The sequence below is a fragment of the Patagioenas fasciata genome, chromosome 27 (genome assembly GCF_037038585.1).
Source record: "Patagioenas fasciata isolate bPatFas1 chromosome 27, bPatFas1.hap1, whole genome shotgun sequence".
Taxonomy (NCBI): Eukaryota; Metazoa; Chordata; class Aves; order Columbiformes; family Columbidae; genus Patagioenas; species Patagioenas fasciata.
Genome location: NC_092546.1, coordinates 5,537,035 through 5,548,334, shown reverse-complemented (window position 1 = coordinate 5,548,334; position 11,300 = coordinate 5,537,035). Strand labels below are relative to the sequence as shown.

At 63.6% G+C, this 11,300-nt stretch overlaps 1 protein-coding gene across 2 annotated transcripts; it reads right to left on the bottom strand.

Annotated features, from left to right (window-relative positions):
* Window positions 1–828: 828 nt before the first annotated feature.
* Window positions 829–10,882, bottom strand: MEF2B (myocyte enhancer factor 2B). 2 transcript variants are annotated; one of them, XM_065858477.2, is made up of 9 exons: window positions 10,711–10,882; window positions 4,575–4,654; window positions 4,192–4,395; window positions 3,992–4,120; window positions 3,759–3,921; window positions 2,698–2,828; window positions 2,246–2,318; window positions 2,060–2,150; window positions 829–1,606 (listed from the first exon to the last, which is right to left on the bottom strand). In XM_065858477.2, the coding sequence occupies exons 2-9, from the start codon at window positions 4,626–4,628 to the stop codon at window positions 1,306–1,308; spliced, it is 1,146 nt and encodes a 381-aa protein (XP_065714549.1). In that variant the 5' UTR covers window positions 4,629–4,654; window positions 10,711–10,882; the 3' UTR covers window positions 829–1,305. The 2 variants fall into 2 exon arrangements, with proteins under 2 accessions (XP_065714549.1, XP_065714548.1); XM_065858476.2 differs by having other exon boundaries at window positions 2,246–2,342; window positions 10,711–10,880.
* Between the last annotated feature and the right edge of the window lie 418 nt (window positions 10,883–11,300).

Below are 11,300 nucleotides of genomic sequence, written 5' to 3'. Positions count from 1 at the left end.
AATCTCAAGGCTCGCCCACCGGTATTCCCGCCCCCCCCCACAATAAAGGGACAAGCTCAGCGCTGGCGAGTAGCTGGTGTGGAGAGAATCCCCATTCCCACCCAATCCCAGCCTGTGAGTGCCCAGGTAGTACTGGGGGAAACCCATGCGCCCCCTAAAACCAGAGGATGGATGATGGGCACTGCAAAACCCTGGTCCCGCCCATGCCTTGCTCACCTCTCAGCAGCATGGCCACGGTCACTGCCATACCCAGCACACTGCAGGCCCCACAGATGCTCCCCCGCCCCAGGGAGCAGCAGACCCCCCCCACCCCAGCCCTGAGCTGTAAGAGACACAGTGAAGAGACACAATTAACCCCCCACTTGCTCCCACCGATGCCGATCTTAAGAGCACAGAAAGGGTTTTTCCCCCTCCCGCCTGCTCCCAGCGCCAGGTTGTGGTGCTGAGACCTTCCAAGCAGCTTTTTGGGGTCTCCCAGGGAGCCAAAAAGCGGGGAGCAGCACGGCTGGACGCCAGGAACCCAGCCAAAGCCGGGGGTGACCCAGTTGTTACCCACATCACTGAGTCAGTGATCCTGGAGAAGCAACGCTGAGCGTGGAGGACATGGGGGACAGCAGCACTGAGCCAAAGGGGGTCAGGGTGTGGGCTGCTTCTTCCCTTGGGGACACTAATGACCTGCTACCTTGTTAGCCACCCCGAGTCATGCTGCTGACCCCAAGAAGCTCACGCCAGACACCCCGGCGCTCCCAGCTCTTTATTGGTGAGAAGACAATAAATAGAAAAGAGTCCCTGGGCTGGGGGAGCAGCACCCACCGCCCTCCCCCCGCCGCCTCCCTCCATCCCTCGCACCATGGGAGCCCTGGCAGCCCCCCGAGCCGGGGGCAGGATTGGGCCCGGGCTGTGCAGGGCTGGACCCGCCGCTGGTGCTCTCAGCCCTGCTGCCACCGCGTGGCACTTCTCAGGCATTCCCGCCGGCTGGGGACACGCAGGGACAGACGGACGGACTGGGCTGGACAGGGTCCGGCACCGGACATGGGGCGGGGTTGCGCTCTTTGCTCCGGGGGGGTCCTGGCCTGGCAGGGGCTGGGGTGCAGAGCTGCAGGGAGCGGGGGCTGGCGGCGTGTGGGGGACACCGGCATGGAGAGGGGATTTGCTGGGAGCTGCAGCCCCAGGATGAGGGACCAGAACCCCGCGGGAAGCCCCACGGCACTGCCGCCCCCCCGACAGCATCGCAAAGGGCACAGGGGGGGCTCAGGATGGGGGCAAAGCGGGGGGTTCCCCCCACCCTGCACCCCATCGGCCTCGCTATCTCTGCCAAGTGTCCATGGCCTGCGCCCGCCGTGCAGGGACAGGGACCCGCTGCTCCTCCGCCAGCGGCCGGGGGGTCCCCATGGGGTAAGGGTACCCCTTGGTGTAGTCATCCCGTTGCTGGAGGTCTCCGGGGCCTCGGGAGGCTTCGCTCAGGGAGACCAGGCTGGCCAGGGGGGGCTGGGGGGTGCCCAGCCCTGGGGACACCCGCTCTGACTTGATGCTGATGGTTTGGTGCTGCGGGGAGGTGCCGGGGGCCAGGGACGGCTCTTCGGTGGGGACGTTCCGGCTGCTGACCCTGGGGTGTGAGGGGGGCAGGAGTGAGGCCGGGCCTCCCTGCACCCCTCGCCGAAGTGCACAGGGTGGGGAGAGGCTGAGCTGACCCCCCTTCTTCTCCCAGGTGGGGCTGAGACCCCCAAACTCACCTCACACCCCAGCTCTGACCCAGCCGGGCACTGGGCAGCTGCCCACCCGGCTGCTGTGTGACGGGGGGGACACTGGGGACAGGTCCCCTGTGAAATGTGGTTTGAAATAGGCTCTGCCAACAGCAGAGGGTGGGAGGGGGTGACTGTGCACCCTGGTTTTGGGGTGAAGCTGGACAGACTCCAGCATAGCTGGTAGCAGGGGGGTTGCACTTTGGGTGACAGTTGTACCAGGGCTGGGAGGTGGCACCCATGGGTGCTGCAGCTCCTCACGAACAGGCTCATTCTCAGCCCATGCCCCCACCCCCTAGAGCTCCCCCCATCCTTACCCCAGCGCTGCCATGTCCCGCGGGTGCTGCCATGCCGTGGGGCCAGGCTGCAGGAATCCAGGGGGCGGCGGGGGCTCGCCAGCCCCAAACTCTGCCAAACAGGGGGCCAAGAGTGAGCAGGAGCTGGGGGGTTTCATGGTGGGTGGGGGGCTCATGCTGTCCCAGGGCCAAGGGGCCAGCACTTACCTGCTTGGGCTGGGGTGAGGAAGGTGAAGCCGTGGACGCCAGAGCTGCCTGGGGTGAGCACGGGGCTCAGGGTCTGCAGAGTGGGATACAGTGGCCGCTGTGGGAAATTGGGGTGTCCCCCCATCAGGCTTCATGCTGCTGACCTCCTGGGGGGCTTGTTACATTCACCCCATCCCTTCCCATGCCCCTCAGCAAAGCCCCGGTGTGGGGCTGAGGAAGAGGAGGTGTGAGTGGATCAGAGGAGCTCCTTGTTGAATTTGGGGAGGGGACCCCTGCGTGGCCCAAGGCCAAAGAGCTTCCTGCTGCCACCGACCCGCATGGGAACCCCATGATGAGGGGGTCCCAGGCACCTGGGGGACCCTGGGGCAGGGGGCTGCAGAACTGGGGGGCTGCCAGCAAGCCAGCCCAAGTGGTGGGTGCTACAAGCTCAGTGTCCCCCCCGTTTCACTCACCGCAGTGCTGCCGCTGCTCCGGCCGTGGGCTTCAGCACGCCGGCCCTCTGCCCCCAGGTACAGCGGTGGCGGGGTTTTGGTGGCCAGGGCTCTGGTCAGGTTGCCAGAAGGGAAGAGGGGGTAGCCAATACCTGGGTGGGCAGAGGGACAGGAGGATGAACAGAGGGGCCCTGAGGGATGCAGGGTCCTGGGGGCTCTTGTCCTCAGGGGGATCCCTGTAGCTGTGGCTGGTGGTGGCCTCGGTGGCCTTGTCACCGCGGGCGGCCATGTGTGCACGCACAGCGTCACGCTCCAGCAAACCCACATCCTGCACGAGGCCGTCAGCGCACCTGGGCTGCGGTGGCCGCCCCCGGCATTGATGCGGCCACACGCTGCAAGCGGAAACGATGTGCGAAGGCGGTGGCCGGATCTGGCCCCGGGGCCGACTGGCTGCAAACCTCCCTGGCCAGACCCTGCCATGGGCAGCACCCTCGCCCCAGCTCCCCATGGAGCATCCAGGACCTCCTGCAGCAACGCCCGGTGTTCCTGGGGCCACCACACTCCCCCCATTCAAGGAGACAGGGACGCTGCATTGCGCAATGGGAATATCGCCCAGCTGTCCCCATGCTACCAACCACCCATCCACCCGGGGGATTGCACTGGGTCAAGCGCCAGCATCATTTTTTTCAGGCCTCTTTTCTGTTGTGTGGCCCTGGAGGCACCCACGTCCCCATTGCCCACGCTGATGCCACCCCACTGGGCAGGATGAGCCCCTCATATCCATCTCCTGTGGGCACAGGGTGCCCGGGGTGCCAGGGCCAGTTGGGTGCTGGGAGGGTGAAGGATGCAGCTGGAAGGAACAGCGGACGGTGTTGCTACAGCTGTGGCAGCGCCACCTGCCCACGCACCCACCCCAGCCCCGGCAAGTCCCCAGGAGATGCTGCGAGAGGAGCTTTGCATGTGGTACCCGGCCGGGAAAATCCCCATGGGGCCAGCAAGGATGGGTGCTCATGGCGGGGAGAGAGTGCCCATCACGGGGACCTTCTCCGCGCAGCATCCCTGAGTGACTTGTCCAAGCCTACCTGGGGGCAGCGGTCCCGGCGAGCGTCCCGGTGGCTTCGGTGCTGCCGGTTTGAAGGCGGGTGGGCGGCCCTGGCCCTGTGGGGACCCACTGGTGCTGCCCAGGGACGTGTCGGTGGCCGGCGGGGAGCTGCCGTAGGCGGCCTCGGGCAGCGGCACCGGGCTCTGCGGGGCAAAGTGGGGGTGAGGGACGGGGCCAGGACCCTTGGGGACCATTGGGGTGGCAGCGACTCACATAAAACCTGGGCCGTGCCACGGACAGGTCCATGCCCTCGCTCAGCCTTCGTCCCTTCTCCCCGGGCTCCGGCCCCTCGTCCAGCTCCAGCTCGTGGCTCTCCAGCCCCAGCCCCTTGCGCTTCAGCGTCTGCGGGAGCCGGGGGGTGAGGAGGGTCCCCCAACCATCCCGAAGCCCCCCTGGCCACCTCCGGCCGCTACCTCGAGGATGTCAGAGTTGGTGCGGCTCTCATGGGGCTCGCTGTACTCCGTGTACTTGAGCAGCACCTTGTCCATGTCGGTGCTGGCGTACTGGAAGAGGCGGTTGGTGCTGTTGAAGATGATGAGGGCGATCTCGCAGTCGCACAGGACGCTCAGCTCGTACGCCTTCTTCATCAGCCCGAATTTCCGCTTGGTGAAAGTCACCTGCGGAGCAGGGAAAGGGGACGGGATGCTGCACCCTGGACCCCTGCACTCAGCCCCAAATTCCCCTCCTGGGGCCCCAAGCCCTGTCCGATTCATCTGAAGGTGGGAGCAGAGCGGCTTTGCCCCCCTCCATGGGTCCCTATCCCCCTTGTCCCTCCCTGTCCCCAGGCGGTTCCTACCTGCCGGTTCCGCTGATCCAGTATTCGGCTGATCTGTATTTTTTTGCGGCCCATTTTCGTCTCTTACTTGTGTCGGGGAGCTGGAAAAGAGCACAAAGCCACTGAGCCCCCTTTGGCCGAGCGAGCAGCCACCCCGGCACCGCCTGCGCCTCCTTCAACCACCAAAACCAAGTTTTGCCGAAAGAAAAGTTTTTGGAGGAAGTTCCGGCATTTTTTTCTTTTTTTTTTTTTTTTCAGCAAAGATGGTGGCAAATTGAAAAATTAAAACAAAATTGGGAAATTCTGCTGTGGCAAGAGGGAAAAATCCCCTTTAGCTCTGTGCAGCTGGTTCCGCCGCCCCAGCTCCATCACCCCAACCCCGGGACCCCAGTACCTGCGTGTCCAGCCGGACAGTGGCTGCGCCGCGATGCCGGGAGCTCAGGATCAGCATCAGCATCCCCGGGAGCTCAGGATCAGCATCGGCATCCCCGGCACCCCCTGAGTGCGCGGGGGCTGCTCCCACCCTGCCCGCGCTGGGTGCTGCTCCGGGGATGGGAGGGCGGTTATAAGGGAGGCCGGGCTGGCCGTGGGGAGGGTCCAGCGAACCGAAGGGCTGGTCTTAGGTTCAAGTTGTGTTTTTTAAATTGTTTTTAATGCGAACAGACTAAATTTGCCCTCCGCCATTCGCAGGTCAGGAAGTGGCTGCACGAGGAGACAGCAAAGCGAAACCACCCACCTCCGTGGGCCGTGTGAGCCGGCGGTGGGGTGCACAAGGGGTCAGGGGACCCCATGTCCCGTCCCGTCGCAGGGTGCCAGCACCCATGGCACTGGGCTAGGACACCCCTGTGATCTCCCGTTGTCACCTCAAGGACCCACATCTTGCTCCTGTTGTCATCCCCCAGCACCGCTCACCCCCAAACCCCCCCAGGATGCCCCGGTGCAGAGCCATGGGTGGCACCAAGACGCTCCCAACAGGACCCTCACACCCAGCCCCTCCACCCCAGTTTGGGCGCAGAGCTCGGTCCCCGCTGTCCCCAAGCCACGGCCATGGGGCAAGAGCCAAACAGGGAGGTTGGTGGGACTGGGAGGTCTGTGCTGTGACTCCCCAGGGATGACAGGCACCCTGGGAACCCCTGAATCCTTCCAGCAGTCCCCCATGACGGGGATGCACCCCAGGGGCACAGGTTGGGGACCGGCCAACCCTTCGCTCCCCAATGCCCCGGCTTGTCCCGCTTCCCCCTCTCGAGCACGTTGCCATTTACCATCTTGCTCAGCTGCTATATTTAGCTGATCAAAACTAATTTTAATTTATGGAAGGAAATTGCGCTGCCGTTCCCACGACCCCTGCTGCCACCCTGTGTCCCAGAGCCCACGCACCACACCAAGGTACAGGGGGTGCCAAGACCACCCCGTCCCCCCGCCCCGGAAAAAGCCAACGGTTCCCTGGTGAAAACCAGAGTTTTTCCCAAGAAGTTCTGCTGCCGGTGCAGGGCTGGGGCTGCTCCTGCCCTCCCAGCACTGATACCTGTGGCACAGCATTGGGCCAGGGCTGGCCGGGGGGGTTCAGCTCTTACCTGCCCATCCTATCCCATCACCTTGAACCTGGAGTGTAGGAACCAGAACTGTTCCCCAGGGAGTTCTGACTTGTCACTGAGTTTGGGTTGGGGGATGTTCACCCAGCTGTGAGTCCCCGTGTCCCTGCACAGTGTCACCCCAGCAGGGGGGGTTAAAGGCTCCGGGCTGCTGGGGACAGAAGGACATGGGCCCCTGTCTGCAGCAAGGACATAAAATGCTGCCAAGGGTCCCCTCAGCTGGGGCCACCACCCCCAGCTCCTCAGCACCCTGGTTTCCAGCTGCATGGGAAGCACAGAGGGAGATGGTCCCTGCACTGGGACTGATCCTGCAAAGCCCCAGCTTGGCAGTGTCCCCTCTGTGCTGCTCTATGGGAGGGGACAGGGGACAACAGCCACCCCCAGGGTACCAGCATCTGCCCATCTGCCCAGGCAGGGTCCTCTGGGAGTGGGATCTGGGGGTACCAGTGCCCATGGGGTGATGCTGCGGGGGTGCCAGGAGGCACCAGCACCCATGGGGTGATGCTGCAGGGGCCCCAACCCAGAATAGCAGGTGGAGGTGGGAAGCAAGAGGAAGCAGCAGCTGCAGCACCATGGGGCTGGGGGACTTGGGGACCCACCGTGGCCGGACTCACGCCATGTTCACCACGTCTGGGGCTGGGGCCGGGGCGGCTCGTCCCCGACACTGGGGAAACCCTTGGAGGCCTCGTGCAACATGTGGGGCGGTTTCATCAGCCGCCTCCCTGGGCAGCTCATTACGGCTCCGTGACTCCTGGGGCATCGCCTCGGCCGCTTGGCCACCGCCACCACACGGGACACCCATGGGGACACGTGCAGCCCCAGGTCATCCCCGCCACCAGCACCACGGCCACGCACCAGGGTCTTGCAGGATGGTCTGGGGTTCAGTGTGGCCACAGGGCAGGGGAGGAATGAACCCCGGGAGTGGGTACAAAGCACCTGGGCTTGCTGTCACCACGGACCCCGGCGCGTTGGTCACCGCAGTGCGGCAGGGCACCGGCGCTCGGGTCCCCCTGGACAAGTATTAAGGGCTGGGAGGGGAGGGGGGGCACTCTCACTCTGGATTTTAATTGCTGTGCCGCTTAATAAGGCGATAAAGCAGCATTAAGGCTGCAGGCGATTATCGCAGCCGGCAGCGACGGGCACAACGAGGTGGCTCTGCCACCTCCATCCCACGGTCCAGCGAGGTGGCATCCTCCAGCCTCGTCCCCATGGCTGGGCACAGCAGCCTGCGTCCCATCAGGAGCCGAGGGCTCGCAGCTGGGGACCCCCGAGCAGGAGGGAGCGGGCTTGGGGTGCCAGCCCCACAGGAAACCCCATTGCATCAATCTCCAGCAGGACCCACCTCGCGCAAACAGCTCCTCATTAGCGTGGCCGTGACGGGGACTCACACCACGGCGCAGGTGCGGGGATGAAGCACCCACCACCATCATCATCACAGACAAAACCCAAGCCCTGGAGCCCTCAAAACCTGGCGGAGAGGAGCCGCCGCGGCGGGCAGCGCTGCCTGGCGTCCCGCCGGCCTCCGCTCCCTCCCACGCGAGATTATCTTTAGTCCGGGCTCGCTGCTCGCTCGCACGCACCGGGCTCGCTTCCACACCCTCGTCCCCCCCGTCCCTCCGCCAGCGCCCGCAGCGAGGTGCCACCCCGACCCCCGGCCGCAACGAGCTTTATAATTAACTCCCCGTATCCTCTGCATCTTTAGGGGTCATTTGTGTGTAAACGTCCTATCCCAGTTCCTAATTAATGCACTGAGACGAAGCAAACCCCTTGAGAACGACGTGTTTTTCCATGTCCTGGTGTGGTGTGGGATGCTCGTGGCCGTACCACGGGGGCCCCAGCGCTACCTTTTACACCTTTACATCCTTCTCCATCCCTGAATGATCCCAGAAATGTTAAATACAATAAGTTTATTCTAAAGTCAAAGTGGGGGGGTTATTAGAGGGGCACTTGGACCCCAGCTCCGGGTCTCCAAGCTCCCCAACCTTCATCCTTCCAGCCCTATGGGATGAAGCAGCAGCAATGTAGAAATTGGGGAAAAAAGACCGTTTTCACCAAATTATGGGGATTTTGTTGCAAATCTGAAAGCTGGAAGTGGCTGGGTGGAAATGGAGGGGAAAGAGAGCAGCCAGCAAGTAGGCGCTGTTGGCATTTGGCAGCTTCCAAAAAGTGTTTTGTCAGAGAAAAAAACATTGATTAAAGTGGGAGAAAGAGTTTCCATCCCATCTTTTCCATGGAGAAGCACCGAGCTTGGCTGGGGAGGGAAAAACCTGAGCCAATGGTGGTGAAGTCCTTGGGGGGTGGCAAATCAGAGGCTGTTTTACCAGGGCTGGGAGGGCAATGGGTTTGAAATGGGGCTTTAAGGACCTCCCATCACTGATGGACACATGGTACCGGGGCCACTGTGGGCCACATCCAGCCCTGGCGGGTGCTGCGCTGCTCCCCGCCGGGGACGTGGCCCCGGTTCTCACCCATCCCCGGGGAGCGGCAGCGCTGGGGCCTCGGGTGCGAGCAGCACCCCCAGCCCGGCGCAGGGAGACGTCAGAGCTGACCAGGGTTTCTGCCAGGGGTTCTGCTTTTTATAGGCTGTTTAGACAAGTAACCAGTACAGACCAGAGCGGGGCCGGCGGCGCGGGGAGGAGGAAGGAGCCTGCTGGGAAGCAGGGGAAAGGAGAGCCTGGTGGTGCTGTGGGGGTTTGGGGACCACCAGGGCACCACGGACATGTCAGGGTGCTGGGGCTAAGGGGTTTGCCTCCACTAAGCACCTTCCCCCATCTCCCAAGTGTCACCCCAGCAAAGTCCCTGGGGGTGATTTAATTTATCTATCCACCCCCATGGCGTTGCCGTGTGCCTCTCCAGAGCCAAATCCAGATCGCGGTTGGGCTCGGTGGGACTCGGCTCCCATCCGGCCCCAGCTGGGTGACACAGACCGAAAGTCCCACCAGCACCCGGCACCGCCGCAGTGCGGTGCCATCAGGTGACACGCGGTGATGGGTGGAGGCTTTTCAGTTCCAAAATGACTGTGTGGAAGAAGGAAGGATCGAAATGTCCCCAAAAAACGAGGCAGCTCTTTCCCTTGGAAAGACAGACAGACATATGGATCCCCTCTAGGGCCCAGTTCACCTTTTTTACTCAGTGTCAGCACCAGCCAAGGGAACACACACACTGTTCTCGCAGGGCTGGGCCATCCCATGCTGCAGCTGGGCGTTCATCTGGGAAATGATGCTGGTTTGCTGCTGGGGGGGTTGCTGGGGGCAGCCAGAAGTCGCTGGCCTTAGGGCTGCATGGTGTACAAACCTGGTTTGCTCCTGACAACCCTGCTGCAGTTATCACGAACAGGAGGGAAATCCAATGGTCTTAAATGCACTCAAATTCCCCTGCTCCTTTTGAGCACCCCCTGTTCCTTTTGAGCACCCCCATGGCAGTGCAGCCCCCATCCTGAGCTATGTGGGTCTCCTACACATGTCACCTGTGTGTGACATGTCCAGCTGGCAGTCAATGACATGGAAAAGGGCCAGGATCTGGCTCCCCAACTGGGTCACCCACACTCCTGTCCCGACTGGTACCCGATACCCCAAGGGATGCTCAGGGACCAAGGGGACACAACCCATTGTCCACCTGGCACAGGTCCCTGACTTCCAGCTCAACCATCAGGTGCCACGTTAATTCATGACCTGTGAAATCCCATGTCCAGGGCCAGAAGCTCTGGGAAACTTTCTCTCATTAGAAGAGTAAAGCCCCGGGGATGGGAACTCGTTGGCAATCGGCTGCAGCGGGCGGGAGGATCCGGCAGAGGATCCACCTCGCTGTCCCCATGGGGATTCATGTGCACTGGGACACGCTGGAGATGCCACATGTTAGTGAGAGCCATGAATGGGTCACATCCCCACCCAGGAGCAGTGAGGAACCGCTCTAAACTGCCGGAGCAGTGTGACACCCCAGAGAAGCTACGGTGACATCAGGCCTTGACCGTACATGGGGCCGTCCCGGTGCTGCGTCACCAGTGGCGTTACAACTTATTCCGCGCCGAGCCAACAGCCCGGCAGTGCCGTGCCTCAGTTTCCCCTCTGTGCAGTGGGTTCAGCCCCAGCGCCCGAAGGCCTTGGCGAGCCCGGGGGTGGCGGGGAGGCGGCTGGCGGGCCTGGGGCAGGACCGCTGCCATCCAGGCTGCACTTTTGGGTTAAACCCGGGCGTTCCTCCCTGCACAGACACGAGTAAAAATAACCGCCCCGAGCGCAGCACAAACCACAGGCTTTTTATAGCCCGCCATCCCTAGACGGCGGGGCGGGGGCCGGGGCTCCGCCGTGCCCAGACCAGCCCGCGGGGCGCCGGACCGGCCGCACCGACACCTCCCCGGGGCTGGTAGCGCTCCCCCAGCCCGTGCGCCCCGACGGGGCGGCCGCTGCGATGCGCGGGGCCTCCCGCCGGGGAGAGGAGCCCCGTCGGGGCAGACGGACGGGCATGGGGGTGGGCGGCCGCCACTTTCCTCCTCCCCGGTACCGGCAACACCGGAGTGCGGCCGCGTCCCGGTGCGCCCGGGATCCCGCTCCGCACCCCGGGATACGCACCTGGACAGCGGCTCTTCCTCCTCGGTAACTCCCGCCGGCTCGGCCGCAGGTGCCCGGTGCTGCAGCGGAGCCGGCCCGGCCCCGGTGCGGCTCCCGCTCCCTGTCCCGGTCCCGGTCCCTGTCCCGGTCCCGGTGCTGTCCCCGGAGCAGCGCGCTGCCCGCCGCCTGCCCGAGCCGCGCCGGCAATATTTGCATAACCCCGCCCCACAGACCAAATATTTGCATAACACCACCCATCCATAGGTTTGATTTGCATATCAACCGCCCATTCCACCATAAAATTTGTATATCCCCGCCCCCTTCCACATGAATATTTGCATAGCGCTGCCGGGGTCGCTCGCCATTGGTGAACGCTGAGGGTCTGATTTGCATAGCTCCGCCTCTGACGGGAAACGGGGCGGGGCGGAGGTGGAGGGGCGGGGCGAGCTGGGGCGACCGGGAGACCCGGGGGTTGGGATGGGAGTGAGGCTGCTGGGATCCGGGGGGCTGGAATAGGGGATGTGACAGGGGAGGACGTTGGGTGAGCTTGTGGGAATTTGGGGGCTGGGATCACCCCGGAAGTTTAGGGGTTCCCGGGGGTTACTGTGTCC

Excerpts from the sequence above, each read along its gene's own strand:
- MEF2B (XM_065858476.2), bottom strand. The coding sequence starts at position 4,628 with ATGGGCCGCAAAAAAATACAGATCAGCCGAATACTGGATCAGCGGAAC. Across the intron at positions 2,829-3,758 it reads GCCGGGACCGCTGCCCCCAG|GTATTGGCTACCCCCTCTTC; the intron begins GTAGGCTTGGAC and ends CTGCCCACCCAG. Across the intron at positions 2,151-2,245 it reads CCTCACCCCAGCCCAAGCAG|AGTTTGGGGCTGGCGAGCCC; the intron begins GTAAGTGCTGGC and ends CCTGTTTGGCAG.